Here is a 14,323-nt window from a genome sequence, read left to right on the forward strand (position 1 = left end):
AGAAATCTCTATCAGTCTCTACCACGAAGAACTCTGCACATGCATTTGGTCCAAGGGACGCCTCACAAAGTGCTGAAGGTATGGGGTCAAGAACGGCGTGTATTGTGCCAAGCGAGACCACTCTAATTTGACGCGTGTAACACAAATTCCTTTTTGCAGGTATTGTGAATTCTCAATTAGCGCTTTAAAACGGAAGTCCCATGTCACGGCAGGCGTTGGCACGATAAATAACCCTCACTAAGTACGGCCCTGAACGTTAAGCATGGGTCTAATGTGGTACTTCACCTACAGCAGGTGGCGTCTCAATATGAGTGAAAAATTCTCAACGAGACGTATAAACAATAAATCAATCAATCAACATAAGGTCCTAGCTTGGGAAATTTGATATTCAAACATCATATTTCACTATTATAGATATCGTTTATGTGCATGCCTATATACATTCCTCTGACATTACTTGTACTAATACATGATATTTCTGTATTGTACCTCATGTTCCACTTTCATTGTGATTTAAGCCAATAAAATGAATGATCAGAAATGAATGAATGCATTTTAAAAAAAAAAAAATTCATCCCCATTCTGCCAATAAGGACATTTCTTAGTGTGTGATTCCATCTCTTTCTTAGAGTGACTTCCTTAAAATAAAACATCATCTGACAGCAAAATATTTTTTATTGGAGCTACACTGCTTTATTTCCTCAATACTCTGCAGCTCTTTAATGAGTAACGTTGGAACAATTGCAGTTTACAAATGTACTGAGTGAAAACATGAACAGAAAATAAAATCATTTCAGAACATACACACATATATATGTATGTACAACAAATAATCGACTCTGTACACAAACACAACAAAATCCATTATTTCTAACACTCACACTGTTAATATTAATTGTAGATAATACTGAATATTGGTAAGAAGATCGACTTCCCCTTTTCACCATGCATCAATATAGAAATATCTTATTCTGCAATTATTTATGGCACTTCATAACAACAAACCTCTACCGAAGAGGGTCGTTAACCTTAGATATCTATATCTTAATTAATTTATTAAACTTGATATTTGCACATCGCTGGATTTGAGAATAATAATGAAACATTTATGGTCGTGTTGACAAATACAAATCCGATTTGAGTGTTTATAATTGACATTGCATGTGGAAAGCAACACACAGGGTAATTCTGTGTAAAGTGTACCTTAAGCTTTGGGGTAAAAATTCAAATAAACAACAGCAACGAAATTAAAAGAGGCCGAAAATGACCTCAACGGGAAAACGGTAAGTTTCAATTCTGATTCAATTAACACACACAACAGTATTATCAAACTTTAGTGTACACATCATAAGGACTCTCCACTATCAAACTGATCCTTCCCGAGGGGATCCGGCTTAGAATAGCTCCTCAGTATCCCTTGCTTGTCGAAGGAAGCGACTAAATCAATGGGTCGCGGTCCTTCGGATGAGACCGCAAAAATCGAGGCCCTGTGTCACAGCAGGTGTGGCACGATAAAGATCCGTCCCTGCTCAAAGGCCGTAAGCGCCGAGTAAAGGCCTAAATTTTGCAGCCCTTCCCGGCAGTGGTGAGGTTTCCATATATGACAATATTCTCGAGAGGGACGTTAAACAATTTACAATCAATGAAAAATGATCCTTGATGGTTCTACTTTTCTTGAACCCAGCAAATCAATTTGACATATTGAGCACTGGCGGTTGCTACATTTTTTTTCCAAACTTTCCTATTTATTCTTTGAACATGCAGTTTCAATCTCAGTTGTTTTCCCGCCCTGAATAACCTTGCATCCCTTTTAACTAAGGATACTTTCTGCAAAGTTTGATTAAATTATCCGTGTGGTTATTGAGAGGAAATTGAAAAATTAAAATATTTACCGAAGGACAATTTTTCAGCCCAAAAAAAGGTAAAAAATATTAGTATGAACGGTGAAGATCACGAACAGTGATCAATCTCATAACTCCTATAAGCAATACAAAATAGAGCGTTGGATAAATATGGACCCCTGGATATATCAGAGGTGGGATCAGGTGCTTAAGAGGAATAAGCATCCCCTGTCGACCGATCACACCCGCCGTGAGCCCCATGTCTTGATCAGGTAAACGGAGTTATCCGTAATCAAAATCAGTATGCCAAGAACGACCTAAGTATTTTATTTTTCACATAATGTAAGTAATGATTACTCATTGTACACCATATCAAGGGTTAGTATACTCAACACCGCGAAGTGGTTTATAAAAGACCGCAAACTGTTCAACCTTATCCTTCATAATTCAATTAATCTAATTACAGTATAATAGTTCTACTGAAAATAGGAATTTTAAATGCTGCGAAGTACATGTAATTGTGTAGTAGCAGCAAAATGGAAATAAAAGCACTGTGACGTCATTCCTACAGGAAGTCTTATGGCACGATTGTATGACAATTTACTTCATGCAAAATAAAGAATGTTGATAGATTCAAATGAACCAATCCAATTGCGTATTAGTTTTACAAGTGAAACTAGTGACCGAGTGGTCAGAGCATCGTGCTCAAAATCACACGCCCTCTCACCTCTGTCGGCGCAGCTCTCGCCGGTAGGTGAGAAAGTTTCCCAGTTTGCTCTCGGAAGGTCGGTGGTCTCTTCCCAGATACATTGTATCTGGGTTCTCCCTTCCACCAATAAAAACTGGGCGTCACCAGATAACTGAAAAATTGTTGAGTGTGGCGGAAAACATCAATCAATCAATACAAGTGAAACTGAATTATTTATACTCATTAGCTTTAGAGGGCGGATGAGTGGTTGTTACAAGCGCGATATACATATATACAACTATTAAGTTATTAGTTTTATTAAAAATGTTTCAAGCTAAAGAAAACAGATAGCATGCGTTATTATGTTTTACTTTTCTGATTAAAAAATATTTGTTACTTGAGTGTTCTCTACCCCGATGCTGTAAATAAATCTTCAACAAATTTTGACTAGCAGAGTTAAAATGTCACCTGACGAAATTATAACTAGAAACTATTTCAGATTAATTAGATTATTCTATGACTAATACTTGTACTACCTTTCACCTATCAATGATTCTGTAAGTGACTACATTTCACCTCTCAATGATTCTATAAGTGACTACATTTCACCTCTCAATGATTCTATACGTGACTACATTTCACCTATCAATGATTCTGTAAGTGACTACATTTCACCTCTCAATGATTCTATAAGTGACTACATTTCACCTCTCAATGATTCTATACGTGACTACATTTCACCTATCAATGATTCTGTAATTGACTACATTTCACCTCTCAATGATTCTATAAGTGACTACATTTCACCTCTCAATGATTCTATAAGTGACTACATTTCACCTCTCAATGATTCTATAAGTGACTACATTTCACCTCTCAATGATTCTGTAAGTGACTATGTTTCCGTTAGAATAAGCCACGGCTAGCATTGGCATGGCATCGCGAGGAGTGAAAACAGCGGCTTTACACGGTTCATCGCTATCCAGTTCCGTTTCTACCATGCCTAAAAATCGACCGGATGGAGAGACTACATGGAGGCGATTGGATCGAGAATCTATGACGATAACATACCGGTCACGGGCATTGAGCGCCAACCCATTCGGTTCTCTAAGCGGAAATGCATCTGTGCCTTGATATCTGTGAAAGATCTGTCCTCGTCCCGCCATTTTCACAAATATCACACTCTTTTTCTGAAAGTCTGTCACCATGATCCTGTCGTCAATCATTGTAATGCCACGTGGGTACGACAAAAATGTCCTTCCGGTATTTTCTGGGTAACATGACGTCAGTATATGACCATCTCTATCGAGAATGTCAATTCCGGGCGGTGAGAAAAACTGCGACAGAGTGGCTCCGATAAAAGTCTGGTCACTTGAATTATAAGTAAGCACAGAGTAGCCCCGCTTTGTGGCTAGCTTCCTCTTAATCATAAGTTCTGGTTTTATGTAGAGCATAATGTAAATCATCTTAGCTTCTGGAATCGCGATGGCGCTGTACTTATCCGGCATGTCGGCGATATCCCAGGGCTGGAAGTTTCCTAGGGAGAATACATGGACGATATTACCGCTGCTGTGGATCACTTTCAGCCGATGGTTCCACCTGTCCGCCAGGAGTAAGTACTCGTGGTCTATCCAGGACAGTCCAAACACCCTCGGTGGCTTCATATCTCCGATCGCTGTGGAAGAGGCTTTCCAACACATCTGTAGACGAAGATTTGTACCTGGTCTGTCACGTGACCGCGTTCTGTCCACTGGTTGGTGATGATGGGAGTGATGTTGATGACGTCTCTGAGGATGTGGAGATCTTTCGTCCATTACCTGCGGTCTGCTGGATATTGCATACCGAACCGGCTGCGGTGAGACTGGGCGTCTCCGAACGTCATCGCATTCTGAAGACCTTGAACTATCATCAGTTCTGCTCGAAAGATTTGGCGGTGGTGCAGAAGGCACAGGACGGAGGTGATGAAATTGTCTCGGAGAATTGCCAGAAATGAGGTCAGATAAACTAGGTTTCACCTGGTCCGCAGTTTCTTGACTAATAGGTTCATCTTGCTGTGCAATAGATTGGACTGGATTCGGTGTCGGGAAAAGTCCAGAGTATGGTGGCGGTGGGTCTTCAGTGTTGCTTATTTCAATGATAATGTTATTTTGTTCTGCATCATTTCGAGTTTCATCAATCTCATCAGTTTCTTCCTCGGATTCACTCTCTGTTTCTGATGAAACCGAGCTTGATAAACTGTCAGAATTTTCATTTCTATTCTCATTATTTTCAAGACTTGAATTTTCGTCAGTCACTTCTTCGTTTGGAACAGATTCGTGCCGAACAATTGTAGAATCTTTGTGATGGTCATACTGTCTCGTGTTGATCACCTCTATTTTTATCAGATCTGTTGACGTCATAGCATCTTCAAGCTCAGTGTTGATGATAAAGCGTGTTTCTGGTGAATCCAATAGCAACTTGCATTTTACTGAGTCCAGATGATGGAGCTGCCTATTCATCCCTGTACAAATTCGGAGCACAGACATTTCAGAAATTCTATCTAAATCGTTCCATATTTTCTCAAATGACTTCAGCTTCGCTTCCACATCTTCTAACAATACGGTGCACAAGTTCAAATCATCTTTAATGAGCTCTTTTTCCAATGAAACCAGGTGTTCTAAATCCTCTTGAACCTTCTGTTCTTGATAGATAAGATATTGCGTCACTTTTTGTCGTAGGTCTGAAAAATAATCAGAAATCCCTAGCGCCGTCTGTTCTTTCTTCATCAGGAGTTGTCGCCCTTTAGGCAACAACGTACCATGCGTCTCAGTAAACTCAGAAACAATTCGACGGAATTTCTTCGTTAAAACATCGTTAATTTCCGGAAACACATCTTTCAATTGTCCATCAGGTCCGACAACATCACAATCGAAATGACTCTCCTGACGACAGAGAACGCAAAGTGGCACTATACAAGTCCTGCAGAAACTATCTATGTGAGCACGAAGGTGCGATTTGCATTCAATGTTTTCCCCATTTGCTAAAACGAATTCTTGAGCAACAGCGTCTTCCGGAAGTGAGTCGATGTAATTACCATCAACTTCCGGGTCAACAGAAATGCTGTGATTACATTTTGGACACGGGTAGGACGACTTTCTCTTGTAGTCTTCAAGATAGGTGTTGAGACAAGCAAGGCAGAAACTGTGACCACATACTAAACGTCTTGGCGACTTGAAAGTGTTTTGGCATATTGAGCAGAGTGACAATGATGCAAGTTCATCCATTGTTACCTAAATGGGAAATGAGATATGTATTAACAATTTGCTTTACATACAAAGTACACGTTGAAAACTTGTCATTCCCTTACCATACTCTGAGTTGAAAAGTTTCCATTCCCTTACCTCACAATGAGTTGAAAATTTTCTATTTCCCTCTCTCTATTCCCTCTTTTCTAACTCTTGTCAAAGATAGATAACTCACGAAAAAATAAGTGTAAAAAAAAAACTTCACAATGTGAAGCTGGTTCATGATTAACTGTATATGTTTTAATTTTACAATTGAGTGATTGATTGTATATTGTTCAACGTCCCTCTCAAGAATTTTTCACTCATATGGAGACGTTACCATTGCCGGTGAAGGGCTGCAAAATTTAGGCCTATGCTCGGCGCTTACGGCCTTTGAGCAGGGAAGGATCTTTATCGTGCCACACCTGCTGTGACACGGGACCACGGTTTTTGAGGTCTCATCCGAAGGACCGCCTCCTACGACAACCAAGGGGTACTGAGGACCTATTCTAACCCGGATTCCCACGGGGGAACAATTGATATTCACTCCCATAACAAAATTCAAACTGTGGTGCATGGAATAACGCAATAAGTCAAAAATATCCCCTCCAAGTACCACATAATACTCTCGAAAATACTTCTCTTAAAAATAACGTTATTACAGTGGGTATGAGTAGCGATGTTGAAAGTATCTAAATTTCTCGTACAGCATGAATCTAAGTTTGTGCAATGGTGTATTAGATTCTCTATATTTCATATCAAATAAACCAAATATATTTATTTAATGTTACCAATGCTTCGATATTTCTTTAGCTGTATGAATACATTTCCCATGTGTCTGTGTGTTGTGTATAGCGTTCCTAGTCACTGTATTTAAAATCAATAGATTTACTCCGTCAGGTAACTCCGTACATATATAAATCGTTCATCACAGATATTGATTAGATATGTTGATCGGATTAATTCATAATGCGTTAATTTGGACGAATAGTTTGACTTCTAATTCTGAACACGGAATTGCAGACGAAGATTTTATGTAGGCCCTACCAGTTCCTTTATGTATACTACCCCTTAGAGATAGAGAGACTAATTATAGTTGAAGTTTAAAACGCAAAAACGTAATTGTTCTAAAACTAATGGACGATCGCCATAAGTGACAGGCAAGCTCCGAGTAAACTACATGTATTATAGATTCTATAAAAAACTATAAAGAACAATTCTTGGCACACATTTCACCAAATATCGTCAGATTTTCGATCTTTTATTTCCACCTGCCAGTTTACTGTCTAGCCACGATTTCGTGCAATATTTACACATATATTCAGTGAAGAGTAAATGAAAGGTTATTTTGCAATAATATTATCATCATCGTTATTTCAAATATGGAGGTTATTTTAATTCTGGAGATAATATTGGAATTACGTAATACATGTGTACTTACATCAATCAGGAAATAGCGGTTTAGGTATATCACATCTTCTATCGCCAAATCACGAATCACCTACTGTACTTCTCTACTTGTCTTCGATTTGTTTACATCTACCCGATAGGAATAATAGCTAAATCCGAAAACGGAGTTTAAAGTTCCGATAAGGTCGGAGAGGTAAAAAAAATCAATGAAATAAAGAAATACTGCATTTTTAATCAAAGCATTAAGACAACAAACATAATTATATGTGTAAACACTTTATAAAACTTTAGATATGATAATAATTGATACAGAATGGATGCGAATAGAAAGAAGCACAACCATTCAATGTTGCATTTACCGTCCTCCAAAACCAGATAAAGCAGCATTTAGCAACAATTTTCATGGTCGGTCGACAAGGCTAGTGATTTATCAACTATTATTGCAATCTTAGGTGATTTAAATGTTGATCTTTTTACGTTAGTTCATCACACATTATATAACTCTATTAACAGCATTGGCCTTTCAAACACAATACAAGAGCCCACAAGAATGACTAATGATTGTAGAATACTTATCGACTGAATTCTGGCAACTCAAGATTTAACAGTGAACGATTCGTTGATCGACTGCTCAATGACCACAATGCAACTTATGTATACATTCAACATGTTTATAAAAACATAAATGTGTCGTATAAACGAAACGTTTGGATCTATAAGAATGCAGATTTTGATAAACTTAACAATCTGATTAAAACTTACAAATGAGAAACAATTTCATCTGTGTTTGAATGTATTGATTCAATAACAGCCATTTTCACTCAACAGTCCATGTAAAATATTTAAAAAAGTATACCTGGAAAAAAATAAACCCGTCACGATCAGACCTAACGACAAATCCTGGATAGACTGACTCACAATTAGCCAAACACATACATACACGTAAAAGATTAAGAGAGGAGGGAAAATCAGATTTCACAATTTTCAAGAAATTCAGAAATAAAGTTAACAATATAAAGAAATATGCTATTTCAAACTATCACGACAGCATAGATTTAAATGATGCTGGTAGGAATAATAATATAATGTATTGGAAATATGTTGAAAGATATTTTCCATTCCGAACCCGAGACTGAAATACCTCCCATTCAATACACGGATGACGATGGCAACGCATCACTGGCATATTACTTAAGGTATTACATGCATAATGAGCTGTATGCAGGATTCAAAAATCAAGTTTCTTTTCATAAATGACATATCAAAGTACATAAATTGTGAAAGTTTCATGAGTTTTCATCCACAGGAATTTGAGATATATCAAATAATAGATCAGCGGCTTAAAAGACGAAAAGAAGCAAATGGTACATGTAAAAAATCTATATTATGAGAATTAAAAATGAAAAAAGACATCAATGTGACTGTGATAAAGCTTAGAAACCATAAAAGACTGAATTGATACATCAATTTTACTGAAACAATAGAGTAAATCCTGTAAAAATGGTTGAAATTGATATACTACCGAGAAAAAGCATATACAGATTGAAAATGTCATGTCATATTTTTTTCCTTAAAAATCTTTGTTAACTGAAGGAAACCAAATTAAATGAGTATAAAAATTCAATGAGTATTTGTACTTGATAAAAAAGTAAGAAAATAAAAAATTTATCCACAGAAAAGAGAGAAATTCAGTTTTCCATAAGCCTACCCCCTTATTTTTTTCTTTGGCGGACATTACTAAAAGCATAAAAAATGTATTTTTGCTCATTTTTAACTAAAACCTAACACATATTTATGAATTAAACTTAATAATTGATTAATTGCAATTTCTTGTGGCTAATTTTTCCTTCAAAGCAATGACCTTGACAAATTTAAATTGACCTTCATCACATAACGGTGCCAATTTAGAGCTTTTGATTTAATAAAAAAAAAATTATGTAAAATTTATGGTTTAAAAGTCTTAACCACATAGAGATGATATAGTTCAATAATGTTAATATTTCCTTAACCCTCTAATTAATCTTTAAAAAAAACCACATAATTGTATCTATCAATTAAAATGGCCTTGAATTAATTTTTGCAGGAGCCACGACCAAAAAAAAAAATATCTCATGCATTTCTTCAATGCAGAAAACATCTTGTATAACCAAGTTGTGTTGTTTACACGTGTAAATGTAAATGTAAATATGAATATATTTGCATTCCATAAATAAATACTGTACATGCAGTTTTATTTCAAAGATTGACCCTGACATGACCGAAAAAGAACTCTCTACTTTCAGCTTATCTCCGAGTGCAATTTGCAACCAATTAAATAATAATTACATAATAATAAATATAATAACAACATATGATGAAATTGTAATCATGATTCTTGATATTGCATGAATTATACAAGCTCAGCAAAAACATCTCAAATTAACTACATGCATATCAAAATTGGTATGAACATTGACTTTGACACAACTCTGTGTGTGAATTAGATAATTTGATGTGTGAGCAAAAATAAATATTTCTGAAGTGTCATAGTATTCATGAAATAATTCCCAAGAGGCATGTTCAACTATTAAACAAATCTACAAATACATAATTTTAAGAATCACTTTAAAGCTTGAACAAGTTTGGGAATCACTTCCTCTAGTGGGTTTTTTGGTTTTTGTTTTTGTTTTTTTTTGTATTTGTAACACGGGGCTGTCCATCACTGTTTTTACAAACAAACGTATTATAAAGCCCATCTTCCCCATCTCGTTGAAAAAAAATTCTGAGATGAGAGATATTAAGTCCTGAACCTGCAATTTTTTCAGCTATAGTGATCCTGAAAACTCCTTTTCCAATAAGAGGATGTTGTGAAGGCAAGTTGGATGCTTTCACCTTGTTGTACTTTAGCTGGTTGCAAACTGGGCTTGGTGGAAAACTGAAAGTAGAAAGTTCCTTTTCGGTCATCTTTTAGTGTGAAACAAGGTCCACAAGTATATTCACGTCCTCTTCAGCATCATGTGCTCCATACGTAGCATTCAAAAGGGATTTAGCAAGTTCTTCCTGTTTGTAAGATGATAAACGGGGGTATTTTTTCTTGAAGACGGCCAAGCTATCGATGAGTCCTATTACACAATCCATGAATCTGCCCACACTACCGATACTGCTCAATGCAGACAGGAACACAGGGTAATCAAACGTCTTTCCATTGTGGGCAACTAGAAACACATGCGGATACTGGGCTAGCCAATCGCATAACTTGGTAACAGCAGAACTCAAGGTCTTTGGTTCCACATGTTTTCCACGAACAGTCATTGTGCCGCTGTCGTTGTACACAATCCCTGTGATATCTTGGGCTGCAGATGATATAGGCATTTTTGGAATGACGTAAGCAGAAAAGCTGTCATTGGTTCCAATGGTCTTGACAGCAATCTGGTTAATATGAGGCATCCTTCCTCCTCGAACTGTAATCAAAAAACAAAAAAAAATTGCTATTTTGACGACAAACTCGAATAACAAGATGAACTCACAAACTGCAAAGAAATTTAGGTTTGCAATAATTGATGCCTCTGAATTATTTCTTATTTTGAAAAACAAACTTGTATACAAGAGAAAATGCACTATTTTTTTTCCCGTGTGGCGCAACGGTTAGAGCGGCAGCGTAAGATCAGATCCTTACGTCATGGGTTTGAATCCCGGCGTGGGATGTGGGGACCGGACCTCGGATGAGACCACATAAACCGAGGTTCCGTGTCGCAGCAGGTGTGGCACGTAATAGAACCCTCACTGCTAAAAGCCATAAGTGCTAAGCATAGGTCTAAATGTGCAACCCTGTCACTGGTAATGGTGACAGCCGCCAGATAGATGAAAAATTGCTCAGGCGGCTATAAACAATCAAACAAACAAACAAACCTAGATCAGTCGTCTCCAAATCAAATGCGATAAATGTAGAATTCTCAAGGATTGAAACAGCTTTAAAATTCCCACTGGGCACTGCCTCTGGCAACTGTTCCACATCTAGATTTGAATCAAGTGCTATATCTAAAAGAAAAAAAAGGATTATTTTGATATTGTCTGACAAGCATGATTGCACAGAAAATTTCAACCAATGGCATTCATCCATTGTATATAAAAATGTCAAAAAATGAATTGAAAAGTAATTTGTGACTAAATATACCAGACTGATATGATGCACCCTCTAATACTTCATTTGCTCCTTGTGTTATGACACGTTCCTGTTTCAGGATCAAGCGTCGTCGCTTTGTAGAGGGCAGCTTTGACTTTTCTTGTGAGTGCTTGCGGCGCTTCATCTGATCATCAGCATAAGCTTTGGTGAATTTCCCTGGTGAAATTCCTGCATCTTGGTTGACCTTCAATTATACATGTGTACAAATAAACAAAAGATATACTATAACAAATTAAATATAAGTATAAAATAATGCAGTTGTTTTATCTACATTATGACTTGGGTGCAATAAAATGGGTGATTCTAAATGTGAAGAAAATCTCCCTAATGTAGTACATGCCAAACTGTAGTTAAAAGAATTTAAGTATTGATGTGGGGAAAGAATGTTGCATGATTTTTGGTGATTTATCAAAATCCTTTGATAGAGTGTGACACAGAGGTCTTCTTTACAAACTTCTTTACAAACTGAAAATGTTATGGAATCTCAGGAAATCTATTAAAAATGATTTAGCAGCTATGTAAGTTACAGATCACAAAAAGTAATGTACTGAAACTTATTTCATTATGTAAAGCATACAAATGCAGGTGTACTTCGGGGCTCTGTACTTGGCCCACTTTTATTTCTTTGACTCACGTCAACAATATTTCTGAAATTACCCGATCAAGATATAGGGCTCACGGCGAGTGTGACCGGTCGACAGGGTATGCCCATTCCTTTTCATGCAGATGCTAATTCCTTACAACAAAGTTCACATGATATGCATCTTATAGAAAGACATGAATATTTTGAATGAATGGGCAGATAAATGACTATGTTTATTCTTAGTAAAAACTAAAGCTGTATTTTTACTTTTTAAAAGAATAATAACCAACTTCGTACATTATATTTTTTTAATTCAGAGTCAACTAGAATTTGTTCACGAGCTCGGAATTATTCTGTCTTCGAAATTATGCTGGTCTTACTATATTCAATATTGATGACATTGTACACAAAGCATATATGAAAAAAGGAATTCTCAAACGTTTTCTTTGACACGATAAACACTTTCTAAAATATTATAGCATATGTAGTTCAATTTTAGTCTGATTATACCGTGCAAGATGCTACAAATATAGCAAGTGCAATTAACAGCAATGAGAATTATTATGGGTCTCCCAATAATAAATTCAAGAAATTCTTTTTACTTAGAAACAGTGTATGAACCACTTGATGATAGGCGTGATAGGACTAATCTTGTAGCCATTTATAAGTTTCGCAACAATTTAGTACTAGTTTACCTGACAAAATATAGTCCCAACTATCAAAAATGCCACCTACATTGTATGATTATAACACGGCGGGTGTGACTGGTCGACAGGGGATGTTTACTCCTCCAAGGCACCTGATCCCACCTCTGGGCTCTGGTATATCCAGAGATCCGTGTTTGCCCAACTATCTATTTTGTATTGCTTGTAAGAGTTATGAGATTAATCACTGTTCGTTATCTTCACCTTTCATATGTAACTCATTTACCTTTTTCCAGAAATATTAAAACATAGTAAATTCGACCTGCTGAAAGGTTACTGGCAAGTACTACTAACTTAAAAAGCCAAAGAAATTTCTGCATTTATAACTCCTGATGGACTTTTGTAGTACAAAGTTATGCTTTTGGCGTGGAAAATGCTCCAGCTACCTACCAGAGGTCGATTCACCCCCTTCTCCCTCAAATTTAAGGATGGGAATCCTGCACATGAAAGGTGGAGATAATGACCAGTGATCAGTCTCATAACTCCTCCTAGGCACCTGGTCCCACCTCTGGTATATCCAGGGGTCCAACTCTCTATTTTGTATGCCTTAAAGGAGTTATGAGATGTTGCTTATGTTGACGGCATCTATTCCTTTGTTAGTAAATTTGAGTTTAAGGAACTGGCGGCATGATTCGGAAGGAATTTCATCCATAACCAACAGTGGATTAAAAACTCTTTGTTAGATAACACCCATAATCGCAGAGTTCATTCTATATCTCCAAGTATGGACTAACTTTGGCTTCTATAAATAACGTATTCAAAATAGTAAAGTTTCGTGCAAGCTTGACATCGTGTATACTTGGTCTTATGTGTACGTTAACGTCTTCGTGTATTTGGAAAAAGTCCCATCTTGCGGACTAGTCACAGTTCATACATTGTGTACAATATCATTGCATCCATATGGAAATGCAGTATTTAGAGTCTTGATCCAATAATTTTCTCGTTGTCTACGAAAAGAGGTACTTGAAGTTGGATTGTTGGTGTGATGGTAACTTTTTTTCTAGAATCCTGACTCTCATGGATAACATGAAGTGGTCAGGGAAATTGAAATGTTGATAGAAAAGTTGGTTACCACCACCGTCTATTTGAAATCTGTGTCCCGGTATTCTTTTATTAATTGAACCCTTAGAACCGCGACCGTTGTGGCCTTAGGAAAAATTTTTATTCCTAGCAGAGAAAATAAGAAAGGATAATTCATAATTGTAATTACACCCCATTTCTTTTTCTCATTTAACAAAAAAAAATTCTTCTATTTTTATTTTCATACAACTCTCACGCAATCACCTATATTACAAATATTATCTTTTATACTTATATGTATGTGTATGCTGATCTATAGCTCTGATTATGTGTATGTTGTTCACCTTATATTATATTTCATTATGTATAAAATTGTATATCTGATGTGCCAGATGGCACAAAGAAATAAACTGAACTGAACTGAACTGGCCTACTTTCGACCATATAGGTACTGCTCTTGAAACTACTTCGTGAAATACACTCTAAGTGTTACATGTACTCAGCATTGGTTCACTGACTTATTCAATGTATAGGTGATCACTCTCTCCCGACCTTCAGCACAAAAAATATTTAAAATATTTTGTATAATTATGTTTTAAATCTATATCTGTTTTCGGGCAAACGTAAAATTTGTTCTTTTCTTTTCAAATTA

General features: G+C 36.5%; 2 protein-coding genes across 2 annotated transcripts; both read right to left on the minus strand.

Moving 5' to 3' along the window:
• Positions 1–671: 671 nt before the first annotated feature.
• Positions 672–7,340, minus strand: LOC125665501 (RING finger protein nhl-1-like). Its single transcript, XM_056152194.1, has 2 exons — positions 7,234–7,340; positions 672–5,798 (listed from the first exon to the last, which is right to left on the minus strand). The coding sequence occupies exon 2, from the start codon at positions 5,790–5,792 to the stop codon at positions 3,399–3,401; it is 2,394 nt and encodes a 797-aa protein (XP_056008169.1). The 5' UTR covers positions 5,793–5,798; positions 7,234–7,340; the 3' UTR covers positions 672–3,398.
• A 2,808-nt stretch (positions 7,341–10,148) lies between these two features.
• On the minus strand, positions 10,149–10,628 carry LOC125666441 (uncharacterized). Its single transcript, XM_056150875.1, has one exon. It carries the CDS (start codon positions 10,626–10,628, stop codon positions 10,149–10,151), a length of 480 nt encoding a protein of 159 aa, XP_056006850.1.
• Between the last annotated feature and the right edge of the window lie 3,695 nt (positions 10,629–14,323).

The sequence above is a fragment of the Ostrea edulis genome, chromosome 10 (genome assembly GCF_947568905.1).
Source record: "Ostrea edulis chromosome 10, xbOstEdul1.1, whole genome shotgun sequence".
Lineage (NCBI taxonomy): Eukaryota > Metazoa > Mollusca > Bivalvia > Ostreida > Ostreidae > Ostrea > Ostrea edulis.